This window comes from Mixophyes fleayi, chromosome 1 (assembly GCF_038048845.1).
Source record: "Mixophyes fleayi isolate aMixFle1 chromosome 1, aMixFle1.hap1, whole genome shotgun sequence".
Taxonomy (NCBI): Eukaryota; Metazoa; Chordata; class Amphibia; order Anura; family Limnodynastidae; genus Mixophyes; species Mixophyes fleayi.
Window position 1 is genome coordinate 396,382,030 of NC_134402.1, and position 19,726 is coordinate 396,401,755.

The following is a 19,726-nucleotide window of genomic DNA, read 5'->3' on the forward strand; positions in this document are numbered from 1 at the left end:
GAAATGTAAAAGACACTTCAGTCTCTAGAGATTCATTAGCTGCTTTTCTTTAATGCATAGTTGCATACTCTCCCGGAATGTCCGGGAGAGTCTCGCATTTCTGGGAGACCTCCCAGGCTCCCGGGAGAGCAGGGCAACCTCCCAGTTCTCGCCCCCGCAATAGATAAGTGGAGGGAGGGTGGGGCTTAATGATGCAATTCGTCTAAGCCCCGCCTCTGCACGCCCGCCTCCCCCGGGATCTCCCTGAAGCCAACGAGGAAAAGTTGGCAAGTATGTCTAAAACAGGTAACATTATTCACAGACATAGACAAACTGAGCATGTCATAGTTAACGTCTCTTGTCTGTAAAAATGTCTATATTATCTGCCATGATGAGACTGGTATCTTGACAGTCTAACATATGGTTATATATATCATCATTATCATAATCAGTTATTTATATAGCGCCACTAATTCCGCAGCGCTGTACAAAGAACTCATTCACATCAGTCCCTGCCCCATTGGAGCTTACAGTCTAAATTCCCTAACATAGACACATACACAGACAGAGACTAGGGTCAATTTTGATAGCAGCCAATTAACCTACCAGTATGTTTTTGGATATATATGTATGTTTTATCTTTTCCTTTGATTGGAAAATAATTAATAGATCAGATGTTTATTGAATATGTTACCAGTTCAATAAAGTCTTCCAATATGTATATTACCACAGTGACATTGTTAATGACCCATCCTCCCCCCGAGGTCATACTTTTTTTTAAAAAAAAAACCCTGGCAACTACATTTATTAGTGTTGCAGTAAATTTAAATTTTTTAAATATGTTCAAAATATATTCTCATTGTGTTGAGATTCCTATTTCTCTAATGCATTTTCCATTTCTCTTCTCTTCTTTATGAAAATTTGGTATATCAAACTAGGTATAACTGCTTCTGAACACAGTTGAACGTCATTCAGCTCTTTGGGCAGGAAGTGGTTTCCCTTCTAGTTACGCATATGCTGAAGCATAAACAACCTTCAGAACTCTGTTCTCTGTAAGCCTCTTGGAGAAAGTTTGTGTGATTTTCATTTACAGGATAATCATTACTTTGCTCCAGGCTGGAATGTGCCTGTGAGTGGAGATGGCTTTGACGGGCTTAGGATGTACTGTTCTGCTTTTATTTCTATGTTCTCTGCATTCAGTTCACATGAAACCAGTGCCCCCCCTCCGGAGTAGCAGCAACAGCAGCAGCGTCAGATATAATGTGGTAATGGTGATGAGTGACGCTTTTGTAAGTATCTGTCATTTGTAATAGAATTAATATGTTTTAATACAAACAAGATATGAATTAAAAGAAAAATATATATTACAAGTTATAGTCAGTGGTTTTGTGCTATGAGGATGTGGATTGTGGGCATGAAAGATGTCTTTATATGGTCGGTGTTAGAATGCAAAATATAATGAGGAAATACTAAACTGAGAGCTCAGTTTCTCTGACTCTTCACTTTTGCTGAGCCAGCCCTTTTATATAGAGCCATCAACAATACGTTGCAAAATTCAGTATTGGGTGGAGTTATATTTTAAAGCTGCAATGCCATGAAATTAGTTATGTGTGTTTTTTTAACATAAATCACTCTGGTTTTCCGTAAGAAGACACAGGGTTTAATTTTTTTTTTCTTACCTTTTTTCTGAAAGCTGCTATTAATATTTTACAGTCCGTTAAACTTCATGTGACTTCCATGGCAACCAGCCACATGATAAATTTTGTATTGAGCTTTGGAACACCACTTTTCAGCATGTGTGTTCACAGCACAAACCCCCACCTCCTTCCTTCCTTTGCCATCATGTACTTGGAGGAAGACCCGGTGACCCTCTACTCTGGAATAAGCTTGAGTTATGAAATGCAAGCCATATAGCTATCCCACACAGTGAGATTTTGCAAATAGAAAACTAAGTTATAGGAGGATATCGTAGAAGAACAATTGTCAGAGTAATGTTAAACAGGTACAAAATTTGTTTAAAAAAAACAACCACCCCTATTATCTGAGATTGCAGCTATAGGTATACTATTGCCAATCATTTCCGATGCAGATTTAAGACAGCTGTCAGAAGATGTGGTTATCGCTTTTGTGAAATCCAGGGGAGCTAGATAGGGTGCCAGGAACCATCTAATTTGGTTCCTAGAACCCAAGTGGCAGCATACTGTTCCTCTTTTGAATAGGGAATCCTTTCATGTCACTGAGGTGATGCCAAACAACTCCCAGGAAGGGACAGTCCCAGTGTAGGGTATATAAAAAAGAAGCAGCTCTATTTCGCTCATTGTACATTGAATCTTTAGTGTAGACAAAAGGGAGACTCATCAAACCCCGGATTTCCCAAAGCAACAAAGAAAATCTAACTTAAAAAAACAAGCAAAAATAGTTAAATAAATAGAAAATACAGCTTTCCCATTTCCTTTGTATTTACTGCTCGTAACTGTGCCAAAATATTGCTTTGCTGTTACCTAGGCCCAGACCTCATCATGGCACCTGCACCATCCTGGACATTGCCCAAATAGGCATCTAGACCATCCAGGACTCTGTACCACATGGGCCACTGTGCAATCATGACCCAATCTAGGCCTCTATACTGTTCCCATTTATCTCTACTTACCCCTTTCTTTTAGAATGTAAGCTCCCATGGCAGAGTCCTCTACCCTATGGCTCATGTTTTAAAGTCTAGTCACTCTCGTACTCCTCTCTTTCCCTGTGTTTTGTCTGAATTGTTTCTGTATACCATGCGATTTGCTCAGTTAACTGCATTCATGCATTTATTATTCTGCTTATCTGTACCCATTGCTCTTACCTGTATGTACTTATGTAAATTTATAATTTTGTTGTATGTTCCAACCCACTGTGTAAGGTTATGCAGAAGCTTTTTAGTGCCTTTCAAATAAAAAAGAATAATAGTTGTTTGATAAGCTTGCCTAAAGAAGTGTGTTTTCATGGAATGCTTTAAAGTTTGGAGGCTAGAGGAAAATCTTGCTGTACAAGAGAGGGAATTCCACAGAGTGGGTGCAACCTGAAAAAAGTCTTGCTCCCGGAAAAGAGAGCAAGTTATGACTGTTGATGAAAGGCGTAGATCTTAGGCACAAAAGAGGGGTCAAGTTGGTAGATATTTTGAGAAAGTTGTAGATATGAATGTTGGTACAATATGACAATGTTTTCCCAAGTAAAAATAGTTGTTGCATTCAAAATAGATTATAGGAATAAAAGTCTGCTTAGAGAAGACCAGTAAGGAAGGAATTACAATAGTCAATGTGGAAGATTATGAATGCATGAATTAAAGTTTTTGAAGATATTTGCTAGAGGTGTGTCCATGCTAAACATGTCCACTGACCTCCTTTTGTTTTGATTTTGGATCTGTATTAAATTCATATTTTTGTTTTGGCAAAACCGCCCTTGCGTGTTTTGGTTTTGGTTTTGAATTTGTATTTTTTGGGGAAAATTGCTAAAATATGCTAAAATCACATAATTTTGCTCTTTTTTGTTCCTGCATTATTGTTAACCTCAATAACACTAACTTCCAGTCATTCATCACTCTCAACCACCCTTATGTTGGATTGGCATAATATGATTGATGGGCAGTAGAGTAGACAAGGTTATAAAGTCGACAATATATTGATATCAGCAGTATTATTAGAACATCGATTGCAATGTAGATAGTATTTATTAGATTGGCAATTCAAATGTAAACAGTATTATCCCTAACTCTAACTCTGTCCCTATTCCCAGACCTGTTCCTGTTCCTATCGCTATCCCTACACCTGTCCCTATCCCTAGACATGTCACTGTGCCTAGACCTGTCCTTAACCATATTCCTGGCCCTATAATAATATTTTCCACATTTGAATAGTCTACCTAATCATTCTGTCCACCATGTGAATTGCCGACCTAATAATACTGTTGAAACCTCAATTGTCAATTGTTAAACAAGTTGATAGCCAAACCCAACATATCAAACAGTGCAAGATGGAATTGTCCTTGGGAAATATGTTTAACAAACTCACGCAGAAACAGGAGGGCTAGCAGGTACAGTATAACAAACCAATGAACTCTAAGACTGATGGCTTTTCGCTGTTCCTCCATCCTCAGAAAAATAAAAAACCTCTTGCTTCAGTTGGTGGCAAGGCAAATTAAATTGTTCTTGTAGCTGCTGCAATCTAATCGAAAGAGCAGCGGCACAAACACACTATAAAAGTTATGTAACGTGAGCAACAATGCAGTATGTAGTTAATAAAATATGGAGTACTTGCCTTACTCTAGATCAGCGCTGGCTGGCCGGTGGTTCAGAGTCTAACGAACCCTCTGGTGTTCACCAAGAACCGCCGCATGACGGGATGGGCTTTGCTGCGGAGGATCGCAGGTCGTGGTCCACTGCACTGCCTCTAGAGGTAAGGATGTAGGAGGTAGCTCACGATCACACTGGAACTGGAAAGTAAGTATGAACCACTCCGTGGTCAGGATAGCCAAGGTCTGGTACACTGGATACCGATAATGGGTGGTACAACAAGCCTGGGTCTGGTACACTGGAGTGGATATATATATATATACGTGGTCAGCAAGCCTGGGTCTGGTACACTGGAGCGGAGATATATACGTGGTCAGCAAGCCTGGGTCTGGTGCACTGGAGAAGAGAAGCCTGGGAAGTCAGCAAAGCAGGTCTGGTACACAAGGAATCCACACTGAAAACGCCAGGTCAGGGAACAGAGGAAGTTGCTCTGATGCTGCCCAGGCGTCGGAGCAGGGTTTTCATAGTTTGCAGTTTTGAATTCCCTGCCCTGTGCTGTCATGTGACAGCGTTGCCGAGACCCGGAAAAGAGAGAGGATCGCAGCGCTAGAACGGGGACAGGTGAGTTGTAACACACATGGCAGTTCATAGCACATCTAGATAACACTGCCACACAGAATTGGACATGCACAGTTTAACAAACCAAGAACTTCAGCCACAAGCAGTGCCACTTTTGTGGCTGAAGTGCTTGGTTTGTTTGGGATACACAAAACAAGCTAACAACGGGCTTAAAGCAGCTAAGCTAACAGTGCTGTTAATGAACTCTACAGTGGCAAGATGTTGTTGTCATCAGCCTCATCCTCACCCTCATCAGTGTGTACATCATCCTCACAATATTAATTCATCGCCGCCGGAATCCACCATTACAGAAGTCTCTGTACTTTGATGTAATTGCCAGTAAAGGCCTTTATCGTGGAATTTGTAGTTCATTTTGATGAACATCATCTTTTCCACATTTTTAGGAAGTAGCCTCATACGCCGATCGCTGACAAGGTGCATGGCTGTGCTGAAAACTCTTTCCGGGTACACACTGGAGGGTGGGCAGCTTAGGTATTGCAAAGCAAGTTTGTACATGGGTCTCCAAATTGCCTTTTTTTCCTCCCAGTATGTAAAGGGACTGTCTGACATGTCTATTTGTATGCAGTCGTTAAAATAATCCTCCACCATCCTTTGGATGTTGGTAGTAGGATCAGGTGGAGTTACTGCAGAGGTGTCACGGTTTTTGGTCAATTCTTTTAGATCAGACCAGATTTCAAAATTTTGTGCTGAGTCATCTTTAGTTTTTTCTTAGCAGTTGCCTGAGAACCTGAAGGAGGAGATGCCATCGTGTCACGTACAACTTGAGTTGTCATCTTGCTCACCAGGAGCTCCTTCCATCTCTTGAGATCTGAGTCAGTGGAAACAAAGCAAAGTACTCGATCTACAATTCCGACATACTTAGCGTAATTGCTTTGTTTCATCTTTTCCTTTAGCTTCTCAAGCTGCTTTTCCAAAAGTATAATTAAGGCAATCACTTGGCTCATACCGTGTCTGAACTAGAGATGGTCACTGACCCCCGTGTTTTGGTTTTGGATTCGGTTTTGGATCTGGATTACCTCGTGTTTTGGTTTTGGTTTTGCAAAACCGCCATTGCGTGTTTTGGTTTTGGTTTTGTTTGGTTTTGTCTTGTTTTGCTATTTTGTTGGAAAATCAATGTTTTTGGGCCTAAAATAACCCAATTTAGTGCTCCAACTGTTTTAGAGATAAGTAATCTAATTGTTGAGGTAATAAATCATCCAAAAAAACAGTTTAATTCTTCGTTAGTAGGCCTTCATTTATTCTACACACAAAACAGATTGTCTTCCTCTCCATCTATGCATATTGGCAATGCAGCCATCGTCTTTGGATGTATATTACACCCTACACTTATAGTTAAATATGTAAAGAAATGGAAAAAGCCAGTTTGGTTTCTGTCTCTCTAGGCCCCCCTCCACTTGTTTAAAAAAACAAAAAATTCAGCCGTTATAGACTGTACAATATTAATTGACATGGAGAAAGCCAGTTTGGTTTCTGTCTCTCTAGGCCCCCCTCCACTTGTATAAAATACAAAAAAGTTCAGCCGTTATAGACTGTACAATATTAATTGACATGGAGAAAGCCAGTTTGGTTTCTGTCTCTCTAGGCCCTTCCTCCGCTTGTATAAAATACAAAAAAATTCAGCCGTTATAGACTGAACAATATTATGAGAAATGGACAAAGCCAGTTTGGGGTCACTCTGTCTATGACACCCTACCCTTAAGGATAAATTGCCCTAACAGCAGCCTTTCAAGATGGTACGTGATATGGAAATGCCACAAGTCCCTTTCCTCTTTGGGGGTAGATTGCACCCTACACTTACATAGAAAGTTTTAAAAAGATGTTATCATCATCATCTTCAGCTTCATCCTCACCCTCATCAGTGTGTACGTCATCATCACAGACTATCAATTCATCGCCGCTTGAATCCGCTATTAGAGAACAGTCAGTGCTTGGATGTCTTGGATGGTGAAGGCCTTCCTCGTGGAAAATGTAGTTCATTTTTATAAACATCATTTTCTCCACATTTTTGGGAAGTAACTTTCTACGGCGATCACTGACTAAGTTCCCTGCTGTGCTGGACACTCGTTCAGAGTACATACTGGAGGGTGGGCAGCTTAGGTATTGCAAAGCAAGTTTGTACATGGGTTTCCAAATGGCCTGCTTTTCTTCCCAGTAAGGAAAGGGACTGTCTGACATTTCCATATCAACTACCTCTTGAAAGTAATCCTCCACCATCCTTTGCATGTTTATACTCGTATTGGATGGAGTTATGGTCAAAATGACACATTTTTTTGAAAAATCCTTCAAACCAGCCCAGATGTTAAATTGTTCTGGTCTGCCCCCTGCATCTTCCCTGCTTCTTTTTGGGAAATTTAATTTTTTACGAGCAGCAGCAGCTTGAGAAAGTGAAGGAGGACACGTCATCAAGCCGAGGCCCAGTTCAGCGGCCAACTTGCTGATCAATAGCTCCTTGCAAAAGTTCACATCTCGCTCATTTACAAGTAAAGACTCAATGTAGGTTTTAAACCTTGGATCAAGCACAGTGGCCAAAATGTACTGATCCGAGTTCAAGATCTTAATAACTCGAGGATCATTGTGAAGCGAATTAAGTACTTGATCGACAAGGCCAACATACTTTGCTGAATTGCTTGCTTTCAGCTCCTCCTTCATTTTCTCAAGCTGCTTTTCCAATAGTCTAATTAAAGGAATGACTTGGCTCAAACTAGCAGAGTCTGCACTCACATCACACGTCACAACTTCAAATTGTTTCAGCACCTTGCACAGCACTGAAAGGATTCCCCACTGTGCAAGAGTGAAATACATCCCCCCTCCTTTCCCAATGTCATGGCTTGTGCAATATGCTTGGATGGCTTTGCGCTGTTCCTCCATCCTCTGAAGCATGTACAGGGTGGAATTCCACCTAGTTACCACCTCTTGCTTAAGTTGGTGGCAGGGCAAGTTAAACTGCTCTTGGAGCTGCTGTAATCTCCTACATGCTGTGGCTGAATGCCTGAAATGGCCTGAAATTTTACGGGCCACCGAAAGCATCTCCTGCACCTCACGGTTATTTCGTAGGAAGCTCTGCACCACCAAGTTGATGGTGTGAGCAAAACAGGGAATGTGTTGGAAATCACCCAGCTGTAATGCTCGCACTATATTGTTGGCGTTATCAGAAATGACATACCCTGGGGAGAGTCCGAGTGGTATAAACCATGCATCAATCACATCTCTCAGTTTGCGTAACAAATTGTCAGCCGTATGCCTGTTAGTGAAGCCGGTGATACAAAGAGTGGCCTGCCTGTGACAAATGTTACGTAGTGGTGTACATGCTGCTGCTGTTCCTGCTGGTGAAGGTGAATGATCAACCCAGTGGGCTGTCACAGTCATATAGTCTTTGGTTTGGCCACTTCCACTTGTCCACAAATCTGTGGTTAAGTAAACAGTGGGCAGAATGGCATTTTTCAGCACAATCTCTACATTTTTACACACTTTTTGGTATAGTTGTGGAATTGCTTTACGGGAGAAATGGTGTCGCGATGGAATTCTGTAACGCGGACACAAAACCTCAATTAACTGTGAAAAACCAGCTGCGTTTATTGTGGCGATTGGACGCAGAACTAACACTAACATTGCAGCCACGGTGTCTGTGATTCGCTTGGCGACTGGGTGACTGCTGTCATATTTGCTTCCCCTCGCAAATGATTGTTTCACAGTTAATTGCTGAAATGTAGGACTGCTCATTTTCTTGACCTGCCTCTGGGATGACGATTCACCCCCAGCAGCAGCAACAGCAGCAGCAGTGGGACTAATGCTTTCTTCAGAGGAATCAATAATAGTGCAGGAGTCATCCAGCCTTAAGTGGGATGCCGGGCTAACTCCGAGCGCTACTGAGGATATTGATGAGGATGGTGTGGTGGGTGTATTTTGTAGCCGTCGGGATGTCGGTGAGCGGAGGGTCTTAGCTGATGATGGAGTGCTTGTATTTTTTTGGGAAGAACTTTCAGCTTTTCCCAACACTTTGCCATGAACTCTCGTTAAATGGCGTAATATAGATGAGGTTCCAAGATGGTTAAGGTCCCTCCCTCGACTGACTGTGGCTTGACATACACTACAAATGGCTATACAATTGTTGTCTGGATTTGGGTAGAAATAATTCCACACATAAGAAGTGGATTTTTTTGTTTTATGCTCAGGCATGACAATGGCCTTTTTCTTGTCACGTGCCAGAACTGCTGCCACTGGTGCAGGACTTACACAAACAACCTCATCCTCATCAACATCCTAATTAGCGCCCTCGTTGCCTACACAAATCACCCCCTCATCCTCTTCTAATTCCAAAGTGGCATCCTCAATTTGGGTATCACCGGCTACACTCGGGCTATTAAGGCACACATCAGCAGAATGCTCACGATTAGACATCCCACTGTTGGATGGACTCTCCACAGGGATTGTTGTCATTTGTGAATCAGAGCAAACATTCTCCTCTAATGCCTTACTGTTATCTTGCAGCTTGGCTTTGACGCGTAACAGTAGTTGTGCACCAATTGTAGGCTGGGTAACTTTTTGGGATCTGCCACTAATAGCCAAAGGTGAAGGCCTCATTCTCTCTTTGCCACTGCGTGTGTAGAATGGCATACTTGCAATTTTTTTTTTATCGTCACTTAACTTTTGCTCAGTTACACTTCTTTTTCGCTTCAATACAGTAATTTTTTGGGGGGTTTTTGTTTTTTGCACTAATTTGGAAACACTCTGTTGTTTGACAACGCCTTGGCCAGATGACGTACTGGGAACACTAACATCAGGACTGGTGACAGAACCTGGTTGCTCATTCTGATCATATGTGGACTGCTTTGAATCCATTCTGAGCGCAAAGCACTGGGGAGTGCTAAAAATTATTTGGTAGATACTGCTGACAGATATGACTTTTGACAGCCAGAAATATTTATGCACAATTATGGGGGACACCCCAAAAGCACTGAGGAGTGCTAAAAATTATTTGGTAAAAGCACTGAGGAGTGCTAACAATTAGTTGGTAGATACTGCTGACAGATATGACTTTTGACAGCCAGAAATATTTATGCACAATTATGGGGGACACCCCAAAAGCACTGGGGAGTGCCAAATATTAACAAAAAATAATAAACCTCTATCCTCCTCTCTTCTCTAGCGATTTTTGTTAGAGCAATTGCAAGAAGAATATTGGATTCTCTGTCCCTGCTCTAATCAGCCTGTGACTACACCCTGCTCTCTCCCTCTGTCAAATGGCGATGGATTGCTGTGGAGGCGTGTATTTATAATGTTGAAGTATCGCGAGAACCGAGCCCCGAGATCCGACGATGTCACGATGACGTTCGGCCTCGATTTGGAATCGGAACGGGCGGGAGAGTACCGAGCTGCTCAGCTCAGTACTCGGATACCCAAAGTTCGGGTGGGTTCGGTTCTCGGGGAACCGGACCCGCCCATCTCTAGTCTGAACTCACTTCACAGGTGACTACTTCGATTGGTTTCAGCACCTTGCACAACAAGAAAAGTATTCTCTAGTACGCTGGTCTAAAATACATTCCGACTCCTTTCCCAATGTCATGGCTTGTGGAGTAAGCGTAGATGGCTTTTTGCTGTTCCTCCATCCTCAGAACAATATAAATGGTGGAAATCCATCTTGTTACCATCCCTTCAGTTGGTGGCAGGGCAAATTAAATTGGACTTATAGCTGCTGCAATCTCTTACATGCTGTTGCAGAATGCCAGAAATTTGACAAAATTTTACGGGCCACAGACAGCCTCTCTGGCACATCCCTGTCATTTTTTAAAAAGCTTTGCACCACCAAGTTGATGGAGCAAAACAGGGAATGTGATGGAATTCACCCAGCTGTAATGCTCTCACAATATTGGAGGCGTGATCAGAAATGACATAATCTGAGAAGAGTTAAAGTGGGATAAGCCATGTAACAATTAAATCCCTTAGTTTTTGTAACAGATTGTTCAGCTGTATGCCTCTTAGTGAAGTCGGTGACAAGGACACTGCCACCCTCCTGTTTCTGTGTCACCAATGGCACTGAGTCTGGAGAGTGGCAAGAACACTGCTAGCCCTGTTTCTGTCTGACCAATGGCACAGAGACTGGAGAGTGACAAGAACAATGTGACTGGAGAATGATAAGAACGCTGCCACCCCTGTTTCTGTGTGACCAATGATACAGTGATGTCACTGGAGAATTATAAGAACACTGTCACCCCTCCTGTTTTCTGTGTGAGCTATGGCACTCAGCAATGTTACAAGAGAGTGGAAAGGACACTGTGATCCCTCCTGTTTCTGTATGAGCAGTGGCACAGAGCAATGTCACTGGAGACTTATAAGAACACTATCACCCCTTCTGTGTGACTGTCACGGGCACTAGGAGTTTTACGCAGAATTCACCAGGTGTAGCTACACTTACCAGAAGTGCGGACCTCTGGGTAGTGTGGTGAATCAGTGGAACCATACAGTAGAATAAAGGAAAGGAATGTCAATAGTATAAATGCTGAGTCTTGGCACCGTGGAACTGTGATTGTACAGCAGTTTAGTAAACAGGATAAAATGAGGAAAGAGTCCATGTGCCTTAGCACGCAGGTAGCATATAGCAGGCCAGTACTTGATAACTGGATAACGTTAGGCAAAGACCAATCAACAATATAGTAGAAGAGTCAGCGACTTGCAGCTACAATACAGAGGCACTTGAAGACTTTAGTCTAGCTAATAGGTACCATACAGAGTAGTAGCTATATCACAAGGAAACATGAATGGTCTACAGCTGGTAAGTTTCACCACGGATATGTAGAGAAGACTTGTCCAGTGCAGGTGTGTAACAGAATAGCATGAGTGGTCTGCAATTGGCAAGTTGTACCACTGATGTGAAGGGAAGACTTGTCCAGGTGCAGGCATGGAACGGAGTAACGTGAGTGGTCTGCAATAGGCAAGTTTTACCACTGATGTGTAGAGAAGACTTGTCCAGGTGCAGGCGTGGAACGGAGTAACGTGAGTGGTCTGCAATAGGCAAGTTGTACCACTGACGTGAAGGGAAGACTTGTCCAGGTGCAGGCATGTAACGGAGCAACGTGAGTGGTCTGCAATAGGCAAGTTGTACCACTGATGTATAGAGGAGACTTGTCCAGGAGCAGGCAGGTAACGGAGGTAGCGAGAGTAGTCTGCAGCGGGTAAGTTCTACCGATGTGGAGATGAGACTTGACCAGAAGCAGGCAGGTAACGGAGGTAGCGAGAGTAGTCTGCAGTGGGTAAGTTCTACTACCGATGTGGAGAGAAGACTTGTCCAGAAGCAGGCAGGTAACGGAGGTAGCGAGAGTAGTCTGCAGCTAGTAAGTTCTACTACCGATGTGGAGAGAAGACTTGTCCAGAAGCAGGCAGGTAACGGAGGTAGCGAGAGTAGTCTGCAGCCGGTAAGTTCTACTACCGATGAGGAGAGGAGACTTGTCCAGAGCAAACTGATAACACGAGCAGAAAAAGGAAACACCTCAGAGTCTCAAGGAATGAGAACCAAGAACAGGCAAAGGTAATAGGGCAACAGGTGCCTTAAGTACTGAGAGGTGATTAATTAACCAATGACACTAGAGGCGAGGTATTAACAGTTCAGGGTTTCTGCACATGCGCAATCTTAGTCAAGATGGCGGATGGCCGCGGCTCAGGAGAGGCGCCGGCAGGAGCAAGAGAGACCCATGTCCCAACCTAGAGGCACTAACAGTCCGGTGAGTGACAGTGACTAATGGCACTGAGACTGGAGAGTGACAAGAACAATGTGACTGAAGACTGGAGAGTCACAAGAACACTGCTACCCCTATTTCTGTGTGACCAATGGCACAGAGCATTGTCACTGGAGACTTATAAGAACACTACGACCCCTCCTGTTTCAATGTGAGATATGGCACAGTAAAATGGCACTGGAGACTGCCAAAAACACTGCCACCCCTCCTCTTTGTTATGGCTAACGGTTAATGTCATAAGCTTGTAGAACAGGTGGTAGAGGTCTTCACTTATAGCGGCCGCCTTTCCCGTAGAGCATGACACGCTCACAGATACTCAGATGTCCCAAGGTCTTAAAGTTAGAGTAGTACAAGCTTATGGATAAACCGTAGCACAGTCAAGGGGATGATGGCAGGAGAAAAGTGTAGTCAAGAACAAGCTGAAGTCACAGAGCAAAAGCAGGCAGCGAGGTGAGGTCCAAGCAAAGAGTCGGGGCCGGCAGAAAGACAGGATATCCGAGTAACAGGCAGAGGTCAGGGTCACCAGCAATAAATCACGGGCCAAGAAACAAGCCAGAGGTTATACACAGAAGGGTCAATCCAAAAATACAGGAACAGAGAACAGGAGCAGGTCAGCAGCCAGGAATCAGAACGCTATAACCGGTAGGGAGGCTAAGCCCTCCCTGCATTAAATACATAAGGTGACGAATAGGATGAGAGGAGAGGTGGATCTAATGAGCCCCAGATGCAGCATAATAAATTGATTAATTAATTAGCCCACAGGCTAAAATATTATTTGCGCATGCGCCCGGCTGCCCAATGCAAAATGCAGAATCTCGTCTGCACTAATCGGCCACAGGAGGCTGATATAACTTAAAGAGAACTGCGCGCTCGACCAGCTGTTTGACAGCTCGCCGGGCACGGTGGCAGAGGACAGCGTCCCCGCTGTTGCCCAGGCAACCAGGATGAGGAGGAGGAAGTGACGTCCCGGTCGTCATGACGTCGAAAGGCTGGGGGCAGTGAGTCGCAGCAGCCAGGGAAACCGCCTCGGCTCGTAACACTCTTTTTGTTTTAGCTATGATGTTGGCCAACTACACTGGAGACTGCCAAGAACGCTGCTATCCCTTCTGTGTCTGTCTGTGATATGGCGTTGGATCAGGCAACAATGACGTTTTGACTTGTTTTCAGTTCCGAGGATGCGTGAAAGTGCCAAGCCGGCTTGGTGTTCGGATCTGCATCTCTAATCCATGCCTTTCACATTCCTTAATTTTAGGGGGGGAATTAAATTGATATGTCGCTCTGACATTCATTCGTACACATTGCCGACAATTACGGTAGAAATAGGAAAAATCTCTGCTGTAAAATGTCTTACAGCTAATTCAATTCCCACTTAATGTGTTTATTTCTGTTTAATTTAGCAGTAGTACACATATTTTGTTTTGTGCCAACAAATTACATATTATTGTTTAGTGTATGGTGGCAGGTATATTTCACCTAGGTTCCTAACCTTTCTTTAAAACCCCAGGAATTTTTTTTCTTGTGTGTAAGCTGCTGAAGGACTATAGGCCTGTTGAAAACATGGATAAAGGTCCTGGGGTTATGTATGGAGATCGAGGGTGGGCTGACGCTATATAAATAAATGTTGATGATGATTAGGCTCACTAACCGGGTCTTCCAAGTTATCAGTGATTCTGCTGGTAATCAGGAGTTGCTCCTGAGTGGGGCTGGTAAAAGGCTGCAAAGCATCTCATTCAGTCTCTCACTGCCTGGGGACAAGGCCTGCAGAGTCTCTGTGAGAGAAAGCCTGATATCTGCCTGTACTACTATTTTTTGTTTTGGTTTCGTTTGTTAGGAGTGACCAGTGTTTAGTGAGAGCCAGAGGGCAAGATTTTGTTTTTTTGCAGTTAGCTTTTTGTTTTCTTACTGAATAAAACTGGCTGAGGCTAGTTGTACAAAATCTTTGGACTTGTGTAAAATCTTTCATCTGTTATAAACACCATCTACCCCAGGAGATGGTACCAGACCCCCCCCCCCCCCCACCCAGTCACAATATATTACATTGTCTTTTCAACAAATCATCTTCAAGCTTCAATTAACACTACTATGTTATCTGTCCATATGTTCATAACTTTACAACTTTATAAATTTTGCTGTATGTATCTTTATGTGTGTGTGTATATATATATATATATATATATATATAGATATATAGATATATAGATATATAGATATATATATACTCTATGTTATCCTTTAATTATTTATCAATGAGAATAAATAGCCATATTGCTACAAAAGCCCATCCAACAGTCGTAGTTGGGGATACACATCAAATATACACAAAAGTCTACATGTTTTTATTTCTTTTGTCTGCACATTACTAAAATGTGTATCTTGACCACTCTAAAACAGACATCCATCCAAAGTGGAGGATGATAAGTAGAGCCTTTAATAATATAATTCTATTCAATAGTAAGACAAACTCTAGTCCTCAAAAGGATGCACACCACAAGCTCAGAGATTTATTACTGAATAATTGTATCCCCATTCAAGTGATGGGGAAGTCCTACTAGCCTCAGGATTGTTAGAAATTACAAAGGTGTGTGAGTTGTTCTGTTCACTATGGATCATTCACTAATGGGCTCAAAACTCTGCCTGACCTCTGTTCCTATGTTTGGGAACTTGGCACTCCACTCAAGGTTTTTTTACATCTATTAAATAGGTAATATTAATCATGGGGTTCCTCACTAGGTGACATATTATAGTCCTTATAGTCCTCCCCCCATATATAATCACTGAAGTGACTAATGATTAAAAACACCCACTTATAAAAACAATGTATATTTCATTTCAGGATGGAAGACTGACAGTTGGTCCAGAAAATCATCTTGTGTCTCTTCCTAATTTAAACCTAATGAAGCGTCACGGGGCTTTATTTCTGAATGCATACACAAACTCTCCAATATGTTGTCCTTCGCGTGCAGGTATGACATGAAAACACAACAGATTTAATGATTTGTATTATTATTAATAGTTGACTTATTATATCACTACCTTTTTTCGTTTCTGCGCATATTATGGCATTAGTTTATTTTTTAGAATATCATGTTTTCCTTGAGGGTAATATAGACAGTGAAATTTCTATTTGATTCCTAACGGTTTACATATTTCATAAGTTACCTGTATTTTAAAATTATTCCCCTAACTGTATTTATCTCTGTTGGTTTCCCAAGTCCGGGAATGAGCTCTTTGAGTTTGGCACACAAGTCTTAACCATTCATGAATACATACAGTTGACATAGGACAGGCGGCTGTGCAGCTTGCTGTGTCTTTTCAAACCTACCAACATTGTAGGTCTGGCATGTAGGACAAGTCTGACAATACAGCTGTGCAATGGATGTGAATCCCAATGCAAGCCATTTCTGGTTCACAGAAGAATTCATCTGTCTTTTTCTCTTGTGTGAACAAGACCTGTATTCCAAACAGAGTATGTGTGTTATTTTGCAAAGATCTAAAAAACAAGCAGCAATCTTAGCTAAATTGTCTGCCAAAGCAATCCCCTGTAAGACATCATCAGTGAGAGATGTGTGAGCTGCGCATCTGATGATAGCTCTCTTGTAGTAAATCTTTTACTAAAAGGTTAAAGAGCATTTGTATGACTATGAAGGAAAACATGTTTTCTTCTCAGAATTCTGGCAGCCCTTATGTATGGGTTAATCCTTAAGCTGGGTACACACTATAGAATATTACTGCAGATGAGATTTCTGTAATGATTTTACCAAGGACTGAAAGTCCTGATGAGCATGCCGATGACTCACCTACACGATTTACCTTCAGATCTGTGTTCTTCTTCTCTCATAATCATCTGTGCTCTTCTTCTCTCATAATCATCTGTGCTTTAGTATGATAAAACATGATCGTGGGAGCGTACACACTAATGTGAGATCTTAGCAAACGGTTGTTTATCATGTGATAGGGACCATAATTGGATGAAAAACCTGTAGTGTGTACCCAGCTTTAGCTAGCAGGTTAGGGACAGGAATAAAGTTGATTCCCCCACAAGGTATATAGTTTAACGCCTCCTTTCCTTGTATATTTTCCTGTCTCTGTAGCTCAGTAAAACAGGATGTTAGAGCAGGGAGATTGTTTGTTATTTTATCTCTATTCAGGGTTTAAACATTTTCTTGGAAAGAATCCAGAAGGTCTTGATGTTACCTCCATTAGGATAGCCTACCAGGATGAGGGGTGGCTCCCTGGGACTAGAAGTAGTAGATATATACTGGTGGTAATTATTTTAAAATTTGTAAAAGCACCTCAAAAGGCCTGGCAAACTGCTTTATTATGTTTTGACACAGCCTGCATTATGAAGCCAGACCCTGCCCCAAATAAGCTGAACCATACCCATTTGAGGTAAGCCCTGATTAAGGGATGTTTTATTGTTCTAGAAAACCTTGGAAGTTCAACGTGGGGTATGTGCTTCCTCCTGTTTCTAATTCCATACTAAAGAAAAAAGAGAAGTAGTACAATAAAATCTAGTATTTCCATTTTGGCCTTGCAGAACATGGTTAGCAGTAGTATGGCAGATGCTCCTAGAACAACCTTGGTCCCTACCGCTTTAATCAGAACTTTTACATCAAGGGTTAGTCTTTCTCCCAAATCCAGACAAAATTTATTTGATGGTATGGAGAATGCGTAATCAGTACTGAAGAGTAAATGTATCTCTAAAAAAGTGATCAGAGTATTACTGCAAGCAAGGAAGAAAAATTCCTCCAAAGTGCATTACAGAGTGTGGAAAAAGTTCATATATTGGTAAAATGCGTTGGTTGCGAAATATACTTTTCTTTCTTCAAGAAGGTTTACAGAAAAGCCTTACCCTTAGTACACTGAACATATAAGTGACAGCTTATTTCTAGCTTAAGTTGGTGCTACTGCACCCATGTGGAGCATGTGAACGCTCAGAAGCAGTCACCACCAGAGAGAAGGAGACTTGGTGGCGCCGTGAAGAAGAAAAACAAAGGCATGCTGGACTCTGGGAGCTCTCTGGGTAAGCGCAACACGTGACAAATTGCATATATTCAGTTTAAAGACTTGTGTGAATATAGGCATACATAAGCCACATATGTTCAGATAGCCTATGTATACTTGTAGAGGGTGGATGAAACACTTCCATCTGTCAATCCCACAATTCACAATGAAACAGCACCAGTCTCAACCATAAGGAGAATGGATAAGCCTTGTTCAGCCTCACAGCCATATAAAAGCTACTTGTCAGATGAAACAATATATGTAGAAATCATGCAAAAACGCCAGCTAAGCTGGGGAGCACAAGTAGAAAACAACTGTATGGATTGTTCCTTAGTGTGTGACACCAACCACCAACCATCACCAACCATCAAAACATTGAGGAGGAAGCGTAATGGTCTGGAGCTCTTTTGCTGGATCCACACTCGGCGACTTGCAGAGAATGAGTGGCACCCTGAACTAAAATTGCTACCATAGTTTATTGCAGCGCCATGGAATAGCCTCTGGTGTACACCTAGTTGGGCAGAGCTTCATCCTACTTCAAGATAAATGGGGGAGGGGGTTAAGTAACTGTGTTTATTGAGAGAAGTCATGTTCACAATCTGCCCTCTGACTTATTATACTCTTGACCTTGAACTTTTCTTTAGTACTAGTACTAGGATAACTCTAAACATAGTTTATTATTTTGCAGATTATATTGCTTATGCATTGGAGTTGCCATGAAAACATATCACCACGTCACCAAGAGTTATTCTATGAGGTACTGGACAGATTAGGGCAGACGGACAGTGAAGACAAGAATCAGGTTAACCTATGAGACAGTCTATTTCCCCATTATAAAACAAGTTAAAAAGGGAAAAAAATATCACCCTCCACAAAACAGTACAAATAATTTAAATATAAAAACATGGAAAGCTAAGAAATGGTCCTTATCATCCATGTGGGAGGTCTAAGTGGCATATTGTGGAATTTTGTAGCAAGTGGGGGGTATTGGGAAGAGTGATGTGGGTGTGCCAAAGTCATTTTCAGAGAGGGCCATGCCTGATTCATCTGTATTGGGCCCCACAATTTCTGATAGCAGCCTAAGGTTACTATGGGTCGTGCTGTTCCTTAAAGTCTGACAGTAAAGAAAATTGTATAATAAGGGACTTTGCTATGTTTGTCTATTTTTGTGTTATTGTTAGGTAAAAAATAAACTAAGCAAAATCTGCTGTAGCACACATTATTTTTTCACAGACTTTGTTAATTGATTGGATATTAAGTTTGCGTCACAGACCATCACAGAAATATAGCAACATTCAGCAGCCAGGGCCGTCTCTTCCATTGGGCACGATGGGCAGGTGCCCGGGGGCCCTGCAGGCAAGGGGGGCCCGTCCGAATCCTTTTTTTTTTTTTAATACTTACCTTGCGGTCACATCAGCGGTGATCCGGCTCCCTCCCTGGTCCCCTCTTCCGTGCTGTGCTCACAGTGAATGCTGGGCGTGATGTCACACCCAGCATTCACTGCAACCACAGCACGGAAGAGGGCAGAAGAGACTCAGCGGCGCGGAAAAGAGAAGAGGATCGGACTTAAGGTAAGTTAAGGGGGCCCCTATATATATATTTTTTTTTATTTTTTTTTTTTAGGGGCCCGGTACACTGCATTGCCTGGGGGCCCATAAAGTTGTTAAGGTGGCCCTGTCAGCAGCATGCAGTGAGCGACTTCAGTTTAACCTTCTCTACAACATACTTTCAGTTTTATTTACACTTTAAATCCACTGTAATTAAATACTTTTTCATGTTTATTAATGGTACAGTGTTTGACATTGTTATGCAGGTAATTAGTGCAACAGCAGGCTTTTTCTAGCTTTCGAGAAATCAATATTAGTCAATAGAAATAAAGCTTTACATAACTGCTTAGTATATTTTCACATACAGTATTAAAAGGTCGTTAAAACTTGCAAATGATCTTTTTCAGCAGTGATATAAACTTTTGCCAGCTCAGTTGCCTAATGGAACATTTTACTAGAGCAAGAGCTGCAGTTAAAAAATATGTTGTTAATGAATTGTCAGCCTTTTTGTAAGTAATGCAGTTCTGGCACTTATTTGGGACCCTTAAGGTTATATTTAC

The 19,726-nt window shown here is 42.0% G+C and overlaps 1 protein-coding gene across 2 annotated transcripts in view; it reads left to right on the forward strand.

Moving 5' to 3' along the window:
• Window positions 1-944: 944 nt before the first annotated feature.
• Window positions 945-19,726, forward strand: part of ARSK (arylsulfatase family member K) — a 65,189-nt gene continuing 46,407 nt past the window's right edge. For both annotated transcript variants that reach the window (XR_012678332.1, XM_075181171.1), the window contains exons 1-2: window positions 945-1,268; window positions 15,449-15,578. Coding sequence is in view for 1 of the 2 variants with exons in the window: in XM_075181171.1 (XP_075037272.1) it covers window positions 1,119-1,268; window positions 15,449-15,578 (280 nt within the window). In the remaining variant the exon portion in view is untranslated. The remainder of the gene's footprint in view (window positions 1,269-15,448; window positions 15,579-19,726) is intronic.